At 38.0% G+C, this 19,911-nt stretch overlaps 1 protein-coding gene across 1 annotated transcript; it reads right to left on the minus strand.

Annotated features, from left to right (window-relative positions):
* Positions 1–9,010: 9,010 nt before the first annotated feature.
* Positions 9,011–19,061, minus strand: LOC104612056 (potassium channel AKT2/3-like). Its single transcript, XM_010279369.3, has 11 exons — positions 18,586–19,061; positions 16,291–16,509; positions 15,483–15,641; positions 15,309–15,366; positions 14,921–15,238; positions 13,836–14,075; positions 12,791–13,108; positions 11,525–11,710; positions 10,647–10,722; positions 9,980–10,546; positions 9,011–9,345 (listed from the first exon to the last, which is right to left on the minus strand). Exons 1-11 carry the CDS (start codon positions 18,828–18,830, stop codon positions 9,215–9,217), a joined length of 2,517 nt encoding a protein of 838 aa, XP_010277671.1. The 5' UTR covers positions 18,831–19,061; the 3' UTR covers positions 9,011–9,214.
* Positions 19,062–19,911: the final 850 nt, after the last annotated feature.

Genomic DNA, 19,911 nt, shown 5'->3' on the forward strand with positions numbered 1-19,911 from the left:
TGATATGGAATCAACAAATATAACTCCCAAGGTGGTAGTCTACACCCAATGTTAGACATGAAATGGCCTCCCACTAAAGATGATGTAGTAGTGAAGTGAAGTTGACTCAGTGGTGAAGTTATTGTACTTCGGACCTCCAATCTTCTTGGGATTGATGCAATAGTGTGAGCTTTCTTGAGAATGATGTTTTTCTCTAATAAGACTGTTAGGAACTGAAGGAAAATCATCCCCTACAATGGATGGAGCGAACTAGGGTTTTATGAGAGCAAGGGAGGTGAGAGAAAGAGAGAGCTGGAGAGAGATTAGGATTGAATGGTTTACCCATCCTTCTCTTCCCCTATATAGAGCAAAACTGGATCCAGTCAGTGCAAAGCCCATTCGAACATCCCCTTGCATTGGGAATATCTCCCCATGAAATAAAGCATAGAAGTGTGGAGATATTCTCGATGCAAGGCTATAAAGGCTGTTCGAATGGCCCTTGCATTGACAGAAGCCGAGCTCATATAGAGCATTCTCTTAATCCTACTAGAAGTTTAATTCATATCAGATTTAGATTAGGATTTATCCTTATGGATAAACTTTATCTTATTAGAAGGATTGGTGTTACATACCCATATCCATAAACCCATACTAGGGTTAAGTTGTCATTTGCCTACTTAACTAATCATATTAGTAATGGGCCTTAGGCCCATTTTGTTTAATGACTCACTTTCCTATGTGTTACAAGGCCATGCACGCTTGAAAAGTGTATGACATGAGACCCATAAAGGTCTCACACTAGTCCATAAGGGTTTGGCCCCACCTCTGGAAGAGGTTAGGCTAAATTCACTACCCAAGAGCAATAAACCCCCCACTCAATCAACTTGGGCTCAATTGGGCCCAACATTTATATGTAAATGATTCTTAGGTTTAGCCACCCTATAAAGACACGAGGGCAATGAACAAATGTAAGATGAAGCCCATTAGGTAATCAGCCCTATATTGGTCTCTTACACCTAACCTCTTGGTCCATAATCATCAAAACATTACTCAGAGGGAAGAACTTCTTACCTGATTGCAAAGTGCATTGTCACACTCTCTACTCAGATGTATCTTGGGATTAAAACATTTTACAAACATTTTCATAAATTAGTAATATATTATATAAATATATTTTGCAAATCAAATTTCAAATATAGTTGAAGTCCATTTCCAACAATTTTAAGTTTCCATCAAAGAGTGTAAACCTTGATATTCAATTTGTTTAACAAAAGTGTTGATCTTATCACTATGATCACCAACTCAGGTAATCTCCACGGTCTAGGGCACAATTGAAAATTGGTCCGGTTTTAGTGCTTTTTCTAAACACCTACTAGTTGTGCTTGGGATCTAACCCTAGCAACTAAGACAAGTTGCTTCACTAATTCTACAATACACTAGTGTTAGCATTGTCAGGATGAACTCCCAAGTCTATTCAATGGTTAAGAACATTCTAAAGTAACACGAATCTCATAAGTGTTTAGTTTAAGGAATAACTTACAAAAACATATCAAATGTGATCATGAAACAATAATGTAGTTATATTATTCATAAATGTTTGTCTACATTAATCTGATTGGAGCTAAGGGCATATACTATCAAACAGTAAGTGAAAATTTAGATAACATCTTGGACTCCATTAATTGAGTGGTAATAGACGACCAAACAACCTATGGGTTTAGGTAGTCAAAGGAAAAGGTCTCAAAAAAAAAAAAAAAACAAAAACAACTTTTGGGAATCTAAGATTAAAATGGGGATTTCTTTGACTTGAAAAGGCATATTGTTGTTTGAAATATTATTTACATGTGCTCATTTAAAGCCAATTTGTATTTTGACAGTTTCTTTAATCCGTAAAGTGAAACTTTTTTTAGACATCGTTGATATTGCTTGTATGCAATCTTTATTATCTAGTCGAAAGGCTATATTTAAGAGCATTCAAATGATGAATGAGATTCATTTATGGGAGATCTGAATGACTAAGTTCCTTGTAAATTTAGGATATTCCAACTAAATATAGACTTGGGTAGTTTACTTTATGGTTGGCACATGGATAGTGAATAATGATATCTTAACTATTAAGATGAGGATTTAGGTTGCCATGTGGGTGTGTTTCTTATACACAATGGTACTAAACCAATTGAGTTTTATCCATCATAGGATGTATTAGTCATTGTTAGCGAATAGTATCACTCAAGTATAAAGACATTTTTGCCCTTTAATGGATCATCAAGGTTATGGTATCATGATTAGTCTCTTTATTATATTATGGGTGAGGTCACTATTGGTTTGTGATGGATATATATTGTATTTTAAGAAGTTGAAAGTGATATTGTAGTTCTAGACTTCTAGGGATTGTCAATAAGGAATATACACACTCAAAAGAGAGGAGAGTGTTACAACCAACAAGTTGGTTTGCATGAGGACTCTGACTAGAAGTCCTAATTCAAATAGGACTCTAATAGTAAAATCCTAGTGAGAGTAGGACTCATTTATGTATAAGTTCATAAGCAACATCGAGATGACTTTGTAAGGAATTTTACTTGAAATGGGACTCTTGGGGAGAACTCCCAATTGCAATAAGACTCTAATATTCTAGTCTCAGATCACCCTGGGATGAATATAGGAAGTGTCCTATTATCATTAGAACTCACAAGAAAGAATCTAGGGCTGATCTTGTAATGCTTTGATTGATTAGGGAATCCCTAATATACTTTGGTTATCATATGCCATTAGTTGCTTCAAAAGTGATTCTAAGCAAGTTTGACATCTTTAGGAGGTTTCTTAATCTAGTAGAACTCTTGCATAAATCCCATATTAATGGCGGTTGGTCCAGACAATCACGTGTAGTTTTTCCTAACCAAAATAGGACATTGTTGTGTGGAAAGGGAAAAACTGAAATCATCTTTGCATGAGAGGGCCTATGTGACAATTACCAGGGACTTAAGAGAAATTGTAGAGGAATTGTTGGATTTGACTGTAACATTAAAAAGATATTTTAATCTTAACCATACATATTAGATAAGGAATAAATATTCCTATCTCAAGGTGGAGAGGAAGAGGAGTTTCTTTTTCTTGTTCTTCCTTTTACTCTTAAGTTTTATAAACCCTAGAGGATCTTACACCCCCAATATGCCTACCTCTCTATATAAGATATAGAGAGCTCTAGAATAGTTGTTAGTCAAAACCCTAGAGTGAAAAAAAGACCCTAGAGAGTGGAGATTGAACTACTGCTTTTGGTGCCAATAGATCTAAACGTGAGAGTTGTAAAACCTAAAGGCTGATTGGATCACTATAACCAAAGGATAAACTCAGACTTTTCTTCAGTCCAAAACGTGAGGATCAATTACATATGGGTACGTATGAAAGGAAAAATTAAAACAATTAGATTCCTATGAGATCTTGGGCTAACTATGAATCGATTCATTCTATTAATTGCAATTTCACTTTCAATTGGTATAAGAGACTTTCATGGATTAAATCTAATTATCGTAGTAGTTTTGCACTATCCTAAAAAGTTGAAATCATCATGTATATATGATGCATATGATGATCTCAGCAAAATAGCCAAAACTGTAGCAATTTGTAGTTTATTATGTAGATTAATGTTGGAAACTCTCTCTAGACCAAATTAAATCAAACCCTAGTTTTTCATTATTTTATTTTATTTCATGGATGGTGGAATGTTAGATGTGAATGTAAAGATGGAAAAGACTATTTACACATCATTCTTTAAATTTTCAAAATGAAACAGATAATTCTATTTTTTGTGTCTCTCTAACCTCTCCAAACTTTGAAACCGGCTACAATTGTGTTTCTCTCCATACAAATATGGTAATAGAAGGGCTAACTGTGTGAACTCCCCATTGCCAATGACGTTGCTTTTGTCCTCACCAAGATTCTACCATGGTCGAAACAAAAAACGTCAATTTTGGTAGCAGTGACCCAAAGCTACACATTGTTAATTGCAAGCCCAAAAAGATATAGAACCATGTTAATGGATCAGGTCAAGCATTTTCACCATCAATTTCCCTTGTTTCTTATGGCACTATAACCAGTTCATTGTAGGTAGTGGTTTGGTTTTGGTTTAGCATAGTTTGCAATTACAACTTTTGATGGTGGGAGCACGTTAAACATCAATAGAGGCATTGTTAAAAATTCTATATGTCACATGGTGTCATATGTGAACGGATTGTGATAAATGTAAACAGACACTAATGGGAAGGAGAGGGTTTAGTCAATTGTCAGAAAATTTGAAGGTACTTTAAGACAATTTCCAAACAATAAGGATAGAGTAACTCAATTTCCTAAAACTTAAGGGTACTTTAAGAGATTTACCCTTTTAAATTCAAATCACATGCATTTAATCGCTCTCTCTCTCTCTCTCTCTCTATCTATCTATCTATCTATTCGTGTGTGTGTGTGTCAGGTGGCCTGGGCTTATGCCCAAACTAAAGCCCTAAACATAGGTATTAAGCCCAGCTTGGGCTTGGGCCTAATGTTGTATATACTTTTTTAAATTGGCCATCCAAGTTGCACCCCTATTTTAAATTGGCTATCCAAGTTGCACCCCTAATTACATCTTCTAGAAGATAAACCAAGCCACCGACTGCGGTTTCTATTCCATCTCCGCTAGCGTAGATCTAATGGATTCTTTTTAAAATGGGGATCTTCCATAATGAAACTAGGATTTCCTAAAAGCCTAATTCTGGAGTAGGTCATAGATCTCCCATTCATAAATGCCAGTTACTAGGTGGCTTGGATAAGCTATAAGTTTTGTGCTTTAAAGCCCAAAACCACAAAGTCCCAATTTTAGGCTTTCTACTTGCCAAAAAAATGGGGATTTATTGTGGTTGGAGTTTAAAAGATTTTCGACTTCAAATTGCTATCCTTTTAAAAGCAACCATAGCCAAATGGTCAAAACACTTTCTGGCTTTTTTTTTTTATTTCCCATAGTTAAAAGCTTATCCAAACAGGGACATTTACATTTGGATAAGTTTCAAGTTCAGGGTTTGTGCTTTTAAGGCCCTGTTTGATTTCACTTTTAGAAATTACTACTTTCAACAAGTACTTCTTTTAAGACGTGAGACCACACATTAAGTGGTTTTTAAGTACTTATAAGTGTTTGGTAAAAAAGTGGAGGAGAAGTACTTCTTGCTGAAAGAAACATTTCTTAAAAAAGTGACCTGGATGTGGCTTTTTTTTCAACACTTTTTGAAGAAGTGCTTCTTCATTCGAATGGGACGAACCTGTCCCTATTTTTTAATGAAAAAAATACCCACGCACGAGGTTGTCATCCTCCTCTTCCATTCGAAACCCTACAACATACTAGTCAGCGATGGCGTCAGTTGCAGGTCCACCAACGACATTCGACAGTGAGCAAAAAACAGTTAGCGGACCCATCGTTTTGCTCTTATCTTTGTTTTTCTGTAGTATTCCACCGATTTGAGGCTATTTTTTGTGTTTTTCTGATGTCTAAAACTCCCCCTTTCTCTTTGGTCGCAGATTTGTGTTTGGGCGACTTCAACAGCGATATCCCACCGTCCAGCCGCCAGCGGCTGCCGGTTAGAAGGTGAGTTTGCCCAAACTCCTCCCCTCCATGTTTGATTTTTTTTTGGTTTTTTGGATGATTATTTCTCTAGTTCAATATTTTTTGTGTTCATATGAGAAATCCAAAATTCTTTTAGGCATTTTTTGTTAGAAATCATGCAAAAAAATTGCTGAAGTTTGATGAATATTTATGTGAATGAAAATTTGATGAAGTTGAATGAATATTTGTGTGAATATATTCTTGAAGTGTGATTATTTGTGAATTTTTTTCATGAATTTTTGTTGATGATGTTTTTAATATTTTTTGATAACCTAAATTTTCATTTTTTTTAATAGTTTGAATTTAGTCATCCTATTTTATTTTTTTAGTTTGATAGTGATGGTGTTTTTTTTTTTGTTTTGTTGAATAATTTGAAATTTTCAATTATTGATTTATATGTATAGTTAAAATTATCCTATTTTTTGTTGATTTATTTATTTTTTGAATAATCCAAAGATTAATATGTATAATGAATTGGTGGTGCTTTTCTTTTATTTTCTTGAATAATATGAATTATTGATTTATATGTGATGAGGGTAGATTTGGCCCTCCACTGACATCATGACACATGGCAAATCAAAACAGTTGGACTACATCCCAATATCACCTAGGCAACAACTTGCCTTTGCCAAAATGGGGTCCTAGCTGGTAACCTGCCTTTGCCACCGACCTGGTGACCTAGTTGTACTACCGACCTAGCAACTTGCCTCTACCACTGACCTAGCAACCTACTTCTACCGTCGACCTGGTGACCTGCCTCTGTCGTCGACCTGGGGATCTACTTCTATCGCCGACTTGGGGACCTACCTCTGCCACCGACCTGGCGACCTGCCTCTGTCGCCGACCTGGCGACTTGGCGATCTACCTCTGTCGCCGACCTGGCGACCTACCTCTCTAGAAGCTTGCCAGTTGTTTCCAAACCTTTCAGGATCACGCCACGTAACTGTAGGCCTTATCCTCATCCCATCCGAATCGGAGAGAAACGGTAACCATTATTAACTAGCACGCTATCCTCCTTCCAAAGCGGAACGAACCCTATGTCGTGGGCCAAGGATTCCAGGAGCGTTTCGCGAGACCAACGGCAGCCCAACTATATAAGGGCATCAGCCCCTGAGACCCAGGTAGATGCGCAATTTTTTAGTTCTCAGAGTTCTCTAGCTCTCTCACATTTAGCTATCTTAAAATCTCTGATTCGTTAACTTAAGCATCGGAGTGCCCACCCCAGGTAAAGCAACCCGGGCACTAACACTGTTTCCTTGTAGGTCACATCAGAGCCACCTCTCCAGTTCGTCACCATTCAGCTAAGCATCAGAGCCACCTCTCCAGTTTGTCACCATTCAGCTAAGCATCAGAGCCACCTCTCCAGCTCGTCACCATTCATCTAGGCATCAAAGCCATCTCTCTAGCTCGTCACCATTCGACTAGGCATCAGAGCCACCTCTCCAGCTTGTCACCACTCAGTTAGGCATCAAAGCCACCTCTCCAGCTCGTCACCATTCAACTAGGCATCAGAGCCACCTCTCCAGCTTGTCACCATTTAACTAGGTATCAGAGCCACATCTCCTACTCATCACCATTCAGCTAGACGTCCAAGCCACCTTCAGGTTGGGATTATTCAGCCAGGCATCTGAGTCACTAGCCAGCCGGGAGCTGCCAAAATGCGCATCATCAATATGTATAGTTAAAATTATCCTATTTTATTTTTTTGAATAATCCAAATATTAATATGTATAATAAATTGTATCCTACTTTATTTTTTTTTTAAATTTATCAATGGTATTGGTTATCTTTTCTATGTTTTTTTGAATAATCCAAATTTTCATTTGTTGATTTATTATTTCTAACTTGTAGGTTAAGGCTAGTAGTCAAGGGAAAAATGGGGGTGGAGAGGGGGGGCTCCCGGGCTACGTGGACTCCCGAACTACACAAAATTTGGGTGGACCTATGCTTGCAACAAGTAATTGCTAGTCACCGAACCAATACTACATTGGATAGACAAGGGTGGGCAAATTTGATTCAGGAGTTCAACAAGATAATGGGGAAAAACTACACCCAAAAACAATTGAAGAATCAACGGGATTAGGTGAAGAATGAATGGAAGATATTTCATAAATGTTCAACTTATATAGTTCGGGTTGGGATCCAGTGAATGAAATATTCACTACTGGGGATGATTTTTGGGATGACTATCTAAAGGTATGTATGTTAATACAATAAACTTGCAGGTTAATTAACTTGTTAGGTAGAACCTTACATAATTATGTCATTGTGTGATAGACATACCCTGATGTGGCATGGTTTAGATATAAGGATCTTCCCCATGTAGTAGATTTGGACATCATATTTGGTGGCATGGTTGCTCACAGTTATGATAGTTGGGCATAAATGAGGGTTCACTAAATGAACATGGACATGGAAGTATTTTGTGAAAAGTACTTTTTAAAAGCACCAAATGAGGGTGTTACTTTAGGGCACATTAAATGAACATGGACATGGAAGTATTTTGTGAAAAGTACATTTTAAACACTTCCTAAAAATATTTTGTGAAAAATGCACCTTGAAAGTGCTTTCTTGAAGTCTATTTGTGAAAACTCAGTTGTGAAAGTGCTCTTTGGAAATAGTTTGTGAAAACTGCTCCATAAAAGCACTTTCTGAAAATTACTCCATAAAAGCACTTTCTAGAAGTATTTTGTGAAAACTGGTCATTAAAAGCATTTTCTAGAAGTAATTTGTGAAAGTTGCTCCCTAAAAGCACTTTCTAGAAGTATTTTGTGAAAATTGGTCCTTAAAAGTGCTTTCTGTAATAATTTGTGAAAACTATGCCATAAAAAGACATTTGAAAAGTATTTTGTGAAATTTGTGCCTTGAAAGTGCTTTCTGGAAGTACTTTGGTGAAAATTGATCATTGAAAATGCTTTTTGGAAGTATTTATTATTGTTATTATTATTATCCATGTGACACTCTATGTGTGGGCCCACGTGGATTCGCATGTGTCATGATATAATGATTTGACGATTTTTCGTTGAAATGTATATTATAATGATATGGAAAGCATTGTTTATAAGCATGTGTGGAGTGAAGGCTAAAACTGTCATTTAAGCCAATATAAGCACTTACATGTGGGGAAAGTATGCCACCAAACATCCACACCCCAATAAGTGCTTAAAAAACACAATAAGTGATTGGCAAGTGAATCACCAAACAACCTTCAGGCCCTATTAAAAGAAACACTTCTAAAAAGTAATTGTGCAACAAGTACTTCTTTTCCAAACATCTTATTCACCAAACATAGGTTAAAGACCAAAAAATAATGTCTGACACTTAAAAGTGTTTTTCCTTTTTATATTCTTTTGTGCTTTGGTGCTCATGTGTGTTTCATGCGGTCCAAGAAAATCACAGCCATAGTTTGGAATCTGTATAAATCTAGCTCTTATTGAATTTATAATAAAGTATAATTACAATTGATACTCATGATTTTAAGAACAAAGTGAACTGAGAAATGTAGCATCCTTCCTTGTTAAAAAAGTCGAAGGCTACTGACATATATATATATATATATATATATATATTCATTTGGGGATCTCAGTTGACTCAGAATGTAGAAGTTAATTAGTCTAGACAGTTGGTATTTTCAGCTATAAAAAGCTTTTCATTATCTCTTATCACTTCAATGGACTCAATTATCGAACCTTCTTCATTTGTTACAATTGCATCCTTTGGGTCAAACCCAAATTTCTCACCTGTTAACAAGTGAAAACTGTAAGTCATTTCCAGACATCTTTCACCTCACCAATCTTTTCAGAAAGAGAGAAAACCATCAAAATGAGCACAGTGTTCAATTGTATAAACAAGACATGGATTACCTAGATGACCCAGGAGGTAGAACCAACTAAATATATATAGACCTGTTTGGGAGTGCTAAAGCGTGGGCTGAGCTGCAACTAAAAGAAGCTTCAGCCATGCTTTTGACTTTTGATAAAAGTCACTTTAGGCTCTCCCAGGTTTATATCAAACATGGATGGACTATAGGCTTTTTAAGTGGGCCTCAATCAAAATGCCAGAAGCCGCTGTCTGAAAGCCATTAATAATATCAGCCCGACTTCAGTTAGGTCAGGCTCACTATCTGAAGCCTCAGAGATGGGATTTCCTGTAAGCAAAAGTTTTACCCACATGCGATCTAGCGGCACATTGAGAATATGATTTTTTTTGCTTGCACCCATCATACCCATCACCCAAAATTTCTGGCCTAGGCTCAACCCGGAATTGAAACTCAAGCCCAACCCGAGAATATGAATTCGATCGGGTCGAGTTTAGGTTGGACCGCCCATGTTACAGCTCTACTGCTATGGGGATAAGATATGAAGAAAAACACACCTGCAATGCGTTTGAGCTCTTCCATTGAGTTCGGCAACTTTATGAGCCTCCCGGCATCCCTTCCAAATGAATACCTCCTCACCGTAGGATGACCTTTGTATATGTTCACCCTCAGACAATTCCCACCGTTCGATCTTCTCTCCCTACTCTCCTTTCCCTCTTGCATCTTCCTGAACCGTCCTACTAAGGCATCATGTGGCAGTATTGCTTCACTCCCCGTAATACGGTAGCCCCCCTCCGGCTTCTGCATCATCTCATCTGAATGTCCGTTCTGATTGGCCTGATAAGCCTTGGCACCGTTCGTCACCAGTAGGTTCACCATATCAACGTAGTCCCCATCCACGGCGATTTGCAGAGCAGCGACTCCGTCGCGATTTTTCGAGTTGACGTTCAATCCATGTTTCAGGAGTTTATTCATCGTCTGAAGATCGTTTCTTCTCGCTGCTGTGCAGAGAAGATCCCCGTCTGTGTAGGGATCAGAAATGGAGGAGAAGTGGTACAAGATCCTGAAGATGGAATGGTGATTTGCTGCAACAGCGTCCCACAATGGAGTATTTCCATCCACATCTGCAACCAATGGTTCATGATCAAGTTGATGGATGGAGATGATAGATAGCCTCAACCCAGGGATATGATTGGGATTTTGGAAAGAAGAAATAGAGCTTACCTTGTGTGTTGATCTTGCAACCATGCTTAAGTAGGACCAATACACACTCTTCGTGGCCTCTGGATGCGGCCATGTGCTGGTGATGCCATAATCAGTGAATCAGATAGCGAAGTGTAAATATTAATATACTCCCAGAAGTAGATTTCTGTTTCTCTATAAACGGTTATTTAGTTGATGGGTTACAGGGAGGACTGTCAATGATACCGAAAACCCGAGTTCCGATCCGATATCCGATCTCATTATTTCGGATTCGGGTGATGTATATATATGTAATCGATTCGGATGTTATAACCTATATCCGATTAATAATCTGATCGGATCCATCCAATTCGATTAAAATTTGATTCCTATTATAATAAAATAGAGTTGGATTAAATCCGAATTCAATCCAAATCGGTTAGAGTTCAGATTCGAATCCAAATCTTTAAATCCGATCGGATTTGGATGTATGCTATCAGCAATCGGATTGGGTGCAGATTTTGCTGCATCTGATCCGATTACAGCCCTAGTTATAGGTAAACCTAAACGGGTTGGATTTACGGTTTGGCTCGATCCAAAGCTGCCCCAACCTTGACCCGACCCATTAAATGGAGAGGGACCACTGAATCCGGCCCATCTATATACTCAAGCAAGCCTCAATCCAAAACCCAATTAAAACTGAACCGACCCTAACCCAATGGAGTGCAGGTTTACCACATGACCCAATCCACTCACAAGTCACATCTCTAACTCTGCTCTTTCTCCATTTCCATATTAGGGATGTAAACGGGCGGGTTTGGTACAATCCCGAACCCGACCCGCTACGCAAATATAGAGATGTAGGTTCCATTTGCTGCTTGATCAACGTATATGATTAGTTGTTAGGTTTGGAAGCTTACCAGTGGGGTTCTTCCTTTGGAGTCCTCAATATCAGGATCCAATTTTGCCTTGAGAAGCTCATCTAGCAAAGCAGCGTTACCTCCACTTGCTACAGTCAGTAGATCGGCAGCCATGTTGGGGTCTCCATCACCTCCATTCTCAGTTAGTATATCGTGGATGCTGAGATCCCTAAGCTCCTTGAAGTGCTGAAATGCATCAGATTGGAACTATGTAAACATCATGTCTTATTATATTTTATAATATATAAATTATCTTTAAGTCATTCTATTCATCACCATCATCATGTCTTATCCCAACTATCAATACAATATTTGGTTTACTTTGTTGATTATATATAATATTTTTATATTTTAGTTTAATCTGTTAATGATATCCAATATCAAAATTAAATTCAAATCTGATCTAAATCCATTGAACAATATTCAATTCAAATCCAAATGTTAGTAAATCAAATTAGGATCTAGTTATAATTGATCCGTTTAGCCCCATGTAGCCTGACTTAGACTTGGGTCTGGCCCCATGCACACTAATAAAGGGTACAACTTGGGCAGATGGGTTGGACTTAGGGTCAACCCAAGGGCTAAGGCCTCAGGATTGGGCTTGGCCCAGCCCGAGTGTACCATCTCAAGCCCAACCCGAACTTACATCCAACACAAATCAGCTTGGCCCAGACAGGTTGATCAGGCAGGCTAGAAGGTTTATAAAATATGTTTTGTACATCTACTATTAATGTAGTAGTAGAATAGATCAACCGTATACATAAATACTATTAATAAATAAATGTATATATGTATTTTGTATATAAATCTACATATAATATACTCTAGGGATAGTATAAATATGTAATATGTATACATGTACACAAGATAAAATGGCACAATATATAAATTATGATTATGAGGGCGGATTCACACCACACAAAATTGTGCTCACACCATTCTCACTGCCATTTTTCGTCGTGCATTAAGAACATCTTCATATTTGTAACTTTTTATTCATGAGAGATATTTCCAATGCAAGACTGAAAAGTGCTGTGAGAATCTGATTTATACATTATATACTTGTATATGTCATAAAATATCAGGGCGTATTTGGACTACCTGAGGCCTCAAGCCCTCAACCCAAAGCCAAACGTGAATTTAGGTGAAACCAGAGTTTCTTGACATGGGTCTCAACCTGAAGCCCAACCCGTGCAAAAGTTTGGATTGGTTTGGGTGAGTTGGGGTTAGGCCCACCCAATGAAATCCTTGTTATCTTGCACTTACCTCAAGGAAGTTCCTGAGGATGAGTTTATTGTCATGTGCCTTGGCATGCATAGCTTCAATTAGAGCGCTTTTCTTCAACCTCAGGAGCTGAGATAATGTCTTCGTTCGAAATGTAAAGCTCTGAGGTCTGAGGCAAAGTGCACCGACTTCCCCAAATATGTCGCCGGTTTTCAAAACGCCCATAACTCGTTCTTTCTCCGTTTCACTGTCGATGATCTCTACTTCACCGGAGACGATTATATAAACATCATCCGGCGCTTCATTTTGCATTATGACATCCTCTCTAGGAGGGATGTACTCAGCCTTCATGTTTGCAACCTGACCAAATTTGTCCACTTTTTAGTCAAAATTTGTCTTGGGATATACAAGATTTGCTGCAGTCTTTGCGCTGCACTTTCATTCAATCCGTAACAAGTGTCTCATTGTAGTGCACAAGTGCAGCGCCAAAAACTGAAAAAAACAAAAAAAAAAAAAAATCCACTGTGACCATTAACGTAGCCTTGGGCTAAAATCGTAAATCACGATGGCCCCATTTTGAATTGATGAAGTCACCTTAAAGTGGGGCCACTGAATACATCAAAGAACGTGATTTCAGCGTAGCCAATTTTCACCTCATGCGACCAAACTGGATTCTCTGCCCACCTCTCATTACCCTACACTTTATTTGAATTGCAGTCACACATAGCCATCTTGTATTGGAGTTACATCTGCGCCCCCACAAGGGGGTGCCCCACAATGCCCCACAGCACATCCCAACCTTGTATTGGGACATCTCCCAATACAAGGTTGGGATGTGCTGTGGGGCGACGTGAACTCCTTGTTTTGTGAGATACATGACTACAATGTACCATGGTAGGGTGCAGGTAGAGAAAGTGAATTAGGAAATCTGGGTTCATATTTGACTAAGTCAACATTTTAAGGAATTGGAAACGCAAAGGACTGTTTTGGGCCTTTTGGCTTCTGGTTCCTGGCCCGGTCTGACCGTCTGGTCTGATGTGAGTGTGACAACATTGGTCTAGAATTCAAACTAGTACTCACTACTCACCAAAAGCAACAAGATTTCCCTTGATACACCTTTGAAGAGATAAACTTTCTCCACTGTTGGTAGGAATAGATGCTGGCAGATACCTGTACAGATTGATTTCGGAAGTTGTTCTATTAGTTGTTGCTGGTTCAAGCACTCAGCTCTAAACCTTAAGCACATGTAGGCCAATATATGATGCTTCAATCTTCGAGGTAAATGATTCCGGCTCACGAAGCTAGAAGCTGCTTGTATGCTGTTTCTCTGCAATATGGGCTCAATGATTCAGTAAAATCTCAATATGAAATTCAGTTGAAATGTCCTGAATTCTATATGGTACCAGCCTATGACTAGGGTTGTTAATGGGTTGGACCTGGGGCTGATCATGTAGATCCCGGTCCGAGAACTCCAAGACACTATCTCAACCCAAACCCTATAGAGTCTCTCTATAAATTATAGACCCAGAACTTACCTCATTAATATTAATCAGATTCAAAATTATTGGGTAGAATTTGAGAAAACATCTGCTGCAACTGTGGTCGCATGTCACCCCAATGAAATACAAACACACCAGTGACCATGGTTGCAGCAGAGCAGATGTGAAAAGGCCTTCAGCAAAATTTGACAATTAAACTGGAAAATTTTGTTTATATTAAAATTAGTTCATGGAAATTAAGAGAAACAAAAAGTTGAAATAAAGTTCTAAAGAATTTTGTAAAAATCCTCAGGTTCAGTTTGAAAAGAGTAGAAATACAAAATATGTACACTGAAAAACCTTGCATTTTATATTATTTTGTATTCATTAATTCCACTGTACATATTTGTATTTGTACTCCTTCCAAACTGAGCCTAAAGAACATTCTCTTAATTAATCAACTTTCTGTTTCTCTGTTATTTTCTATCAATCCAAACATAGCCTTAAGGTCATAAATTCAAGCCCAACCCTATCTATTATAATTGGGACTCAAAATACAGATCCAGACCCTATGTAACAGGGTTTGATTGCTTTAGTAGTGATGGAATCTGTTTGACCCTAGCGCACAGAAAAAAAAAAAGCAATTATAAAGCATGCAAGAACTATTCAAATTTGATGATAGAAGTAGACTTACAAATTCCATTGTCCTACGAGTTCCTTCAACGACCAAATTGGTCATGTTTCCAATCAAGTAAGCAGTAAGGCCAAGGTTGAAAAGCATGTAGAATGTGTTGAAGATCATCTCTGTAGAGTTCACAGCATGTAGGTCACCATAGCCAACAGTAGTCATGGTGGTGGTGGACCAGTAAATGGCAGTGATGTATCTGGTCCAAACATTTGCTTCACTAAAATTTGTCATCACTGAACCAATCCATGTCCTCCCTTGATGCGGGTACCGGTCCGCCATAAAGTAATAGAGACATCCAGCACAATGAATCAGAAACAATGTGACCTGCACTACAGCTTTCTGTCATGGTTCTGCACATTCATTTGAAGCAAAATGCAAATCAAGTTTTACTTACAGATAGAAGTGTAGTACACCTTATCAAGAAATAGCTGAATCTGATATCCTTCTCAAGCCTGCAAGCCATTAAAGTGAAAGAGGAGAAAAGGTTTTGAGTTAGAGAAGCTTTAGGGGGCATAAACTCTGTAATCCTCTAATCCTCACTTGCTTGCAGAGGGTGAAATTAAATTACCTTGTGAAGAATTGCTTGACCCTTCTTAACCTCCAAAACCGGAGCAAGCCCAAAATGCAGTAACTAAGACCCACCTTGGATTTTCCTGTAAACAAGAATGCGAGAGCCTCAAAGGGGATAGTGGAAGCCACATCCATGATAAACCATGTTGAGAGGTACCTGACAAACAATGTAAGACTGAGATTAATATCATTTGCTTTCTATGAATTGCCGAATGTTGTTTATACATATTATATGAACATTCACATGATACCCATCTACTCAAATGGGGGATTCTTGTAATGGATGCACATTCAAGACTTTTAATGAATTGAGGGATTTAACAGGTTGGGGGTCTCCTGAAGGGCCTTTAGGGATTGGCCCAATGGACCAAGTGTGTCAGGACTGGATATAACTTCACAGTTTTCTAATGATTTAGGAAACTGATCATCAATGTGCATAATCATGAACAGACTCCTTCCTTTGGCCATAAATGAGTGTTGACCTAGGTGTGGTTGGCCTGGTACTGAGCCTAGCATAGCATCTATGTCCTAGACAAGAATTGGCGGAGATTTTCTGGTCTGAGTTTCTGACCCTACTCATTTTGGGAATGCCACTCAATTTAAACTCATACACAGTTTATGCTGAAAGTAATCACAGAAACAATGAATGAGTATTGGCAACATTTAAACTCTGAGGTGAATTGTAAGATTGATCTTTCTGTATTTCCATCAATTAATAGTTATGAACTACTACTTATAATCAGAACTTGTCATGTTATGATGAAGATGGTATGCAATTATCTAATAGTGTGCAGGAAGCAGCAAACCTTACGGCAATTTTTCTGGAATCCCGAACTAGAAGCTGAGTTCGCGGGTCGATGTAAGCCAGGAAGAATGTTAGAACAATGTCAATGGCGAAGAACAGGTCAACAATGGTGTCCGCTATGTAGAGTCCTCTTGTGGGAGTGGCTTTCAAGAATGCAACCTCAAATGGGTAAACCCATGCTGAATAAGCCACCAAAAGCACCATAAAAGTCTCCCAACACCTGAAAGAGTCAGAGAAAACATGCATCAGTTTGTACAAACAGAGAACACAAATTTCTGAATGGTGTATAACTCAGAAAACCAGTCACTGGTTTCCTTCTTCACCTTGCCAACTAGCTGTAACAAACCAACATTTCACAAGAGTGCTCAAACCTAGCTCATGACATAATTATATGTAGAAGACTACACAGAATGACAGAAAGCTCATTACTAGAAGTAAACCTCTAACCTGTTTTATTACGAAAAACCATTGATTCAGTCTATAACCCAATGAGTCATAAAGTTCGAATCATTGACCCATCAGACCCATTGATCAACAGGTTATCGGTTTTCTGTATTCTTCTAATTTTTCGAAATTTTGTAATAATGACATTACAGGATGGGCTGTTGACATGGAGGCAAAAGCAATTCAACCTCTGTTGACATGAAGGTTCTAAATTACTTTTGAAGTTAATATAATAAATTTGACCAAGTCAAAATTTGAAAGAAACCACCAACCTAAGCACTGTGTTGACTGCTGGCTTGTTTGGTATGTAATTATACCAGAATACTTAGTTATCAGTCATTTTGATTGTCTGATTTGGGCACCCAAGTTTTAACAAAAGGGGCACATCTCTTGTGAAAAGTAAAAAAAAAAAAAAAAAAAAAAATGGTACTTTTTATGGTACCGAGAAGTATTAATTAATTTGTGAGTACCAAACCTTTTCGGTACCATATCCCTTATTTACAATGATAATAACACAAATTGAATGCATATTAAATATGCTTTTTACCATACCATAACTTTTGCAAGATAAAAAGCATTTAGTACCTTTCCTTGGGATGTTCCTCTCTTTTTTCCTACCGAAAAAAATTAAAGGAGTTTGCTCTACCCTATTCTGAGTACCAAAGGTGGGATGTGTCCACTTCCCCTCCATATTTTTGAGGGAACTGATTTGAGTCCAAATCTACTTCAATTATGGCCCTAGAAAAATTTTTCGATTCCTAATAAAGGGATTGACTATAAAAATCTTATAATCGATCATTCGGTATCATAGAAATGTCAACAAAATTCATGCGGGATTTTTATATTGGTCAAAGATATTCTGGTATTGTACCTTTCTGGCATCATAAACTACCCTAAAATATGTAGACAGCGTAGCAACTAGCAACTAAGGAAAAAAGAGGCCATCTGGGTGGTTGCAAGAATTTATACAACGATGGTTGCAGCCAACGCAAGCTTGACTGGATTGGAAAATTTTCATTTTTTATGATCTGGGGGCACATTCCTGCTGAGATTTACAAGAAATCCCTATATTTGAAGGCCAATACATAGGGTATCTTAGGAGGTGTTCTGCAGGGTGAATAGTTTTTCTTATTGCTGGTTCCAAAAACTAATCAAAACCTATCTGGGTTGAAAACTGGTTGTTTCTCGAAACAAAAATACAGAAGAAATATTCCCGGTTGTGTATGTGTTTTTTTGTTTCTAAAAATGAAAGCAAAAACATGTTTTCATCTGGATAAATCATACAATTTCTACAGTTTTTGCTTTAAAAACATTATTTTGATGGTTTCAAAGTTTGATTCCCAAAACAGAGTTCAAGAACATGTTTTTCTTTTTCTTCTTTTTTTTTTTTTTTTCTTTTCTGATATGGAGATTTCAGAAACAAATGAAAACAAAAGCATTCATGTTGTGGAACACCCCCTTAAATCTTTTAAAACAAAACTTTCATTAACAATTAAGGCTATGCCTGCCTGGTTTATCAGGAGATTATTTGCCAAACTCACCTCCCACATACAATTTATAATTCAGTGAGCTTGTTCTGATTGATTTGAGGTCACTAGCGATACAACTTGACTCTTGAAAGAGGGAATTCATATACAAGGACAGACATGGGTGTTGGATGGATTAAAACCTGATCATCCTTAATGGAGACCTGGCTGAAGAACAGATGAGCCACTGGTTTTGTGGTCTGCACTTTGGGCGACTTTGCAAGACATCAATACAGATCTGAATTTGTTTACATACTGGAACAGATAAAGCTGGAATATTTGAAGAAGCAACTATATAAGAATGGTGATAATTAAGTTGAACTGACCTGTATCTTGAATCCATGGGTGAGATGATCCATCCTTTGGACTTAATTTGATTTAGATTAGAACTTGAATCACCCAATGGAGGAAGAATGATCTTTGAGAGGTAGCGAAGATCAAGAGGTGCATCGTCGTCTTCATCGTGTGGGATTTCAGAGTTGCCATGGTTCTGGTGGTTCCTGTTGAAGCTCACCTTCATCTCAGAACTGAAGCTATGGTTGTATGGAGCAGCAGTGAATCTTCCTTCCATCAACTTGGAAGTTGGAAACAAAACCCACCAAATTGTCCAGACTTGTCAGTACTGAGGTGTAAAAAAGGCTGAAAGGTCTGATGGGGTTGCAACATAAACTGACTCAGAACTAATTAAGAAGATGGAAATGATCCATTGGTTTCATTCAACGAGTGCTTGAGATAAGGCCTCTATAATGGAAGAGGGGTGGAGACTGGAGAGGAATTTATATGCTGAGCACTTGTGTGGTTTAGAACTCTTTGTTATTATTCACTAATGTAGCACATGGCCGTCTCTCCATTATTGCTTTTACTCCTGAAAGTTACATGGAAGTAGGTATATATGAGAGAGGGCCCCTCGTGTATATGAATGAGCAGGAGCTAGAACTTTCAAGGTAGCTCCAAATTCACTGTCTTTTTCCTCTTGGCGGTGATGCAATCATCCTGTGTAGGCTGCTGATTTTGGGACTGTCAACTTTTTCTGATCCTCGATTGGCAAAATCTGGAGCTATTAAACAAAGATGTGTTGCTTGATAGATTGTACTGATTGTTTGATTAATAGAATTTAATCAATTTATAACCTTCTGGGTTGAGAGAGAGAGAGAGATGTCTTTTTACTTATCCACTTTCTTCGTCTTTCTTTTTCCTTTTGAAAGGTTTTTATATGAATCAACTTTCTTTCCTCTGGTCCAAAGCAACCCCTGCACCCTTCTCAGGTTTAGTCAGGGTTTTGGGGCGGAATTTTGGAGACAGGGATCTGCTGCAACCAAAAGGCGTGGTAACATGTTGACGAGCATATCCTACACATGTATACTTGCTGTGATTCATGGTACAAGAACTCAGAAAAAGAGGGCAGCTGGTCTAGCAAACAAACTCTGAATCCATACCTTTAGATACCTAAGCAAGCTTATGGGCAGCCCTGTTGAGAATCCTTGGCAAAAAGCTAAACTTAACAAAAGAAAAAGGAGACAGGAAGATGAGATTTAATACGGTCAATAACACAAAAGCTATTCCAAGAAAGGGAAGAAGAACCAGTTTCCAAAAAATTCATAATAGACATCTGACAATGTCAAAATAGGCCTCCAATTTTACAAAGATTCATT

Source organism: Nelumbo nucifera, chromosome 1 (assembly GCF_055504915.1).
Source record: "Nelumbo nucifera cultivar China Antique chromosome 1, China Antique-T2T, whole genome shotgun sequence".
NCBI lineage: Eukaryota > Viridiplantae > Streptophyta > Magnoliopsida > Proteales > Nelumbonaceae > Nelumbo > Nelumbo nucifera.

Excerpts from the sequence above, each read along its gene's own strand:
- LOC104612056 (XM_010279369.3), bottom strand. The coding sequence starts at position 18,830 with ATGGAAGGAAGATTCACTGCTGCTCCATACAACCATAGCTTCAGTTCT. Across the intron at positions 11,711-12,790 it reads TCCTCAGGAACTTCCTTGAG|CACTTCAAGGAGCTTAGGGA; the intron begins GTAAGTGCAAGA and ends GATGCATTTCAG. Across the intron at positions 10,723-11,524 it reads CCAAAGGAAGAACCCCACTG|CACATGGCCGCATCCAGAGG; the intron begins GTAAGCTTCCAA and ends TGGCATCACCAG.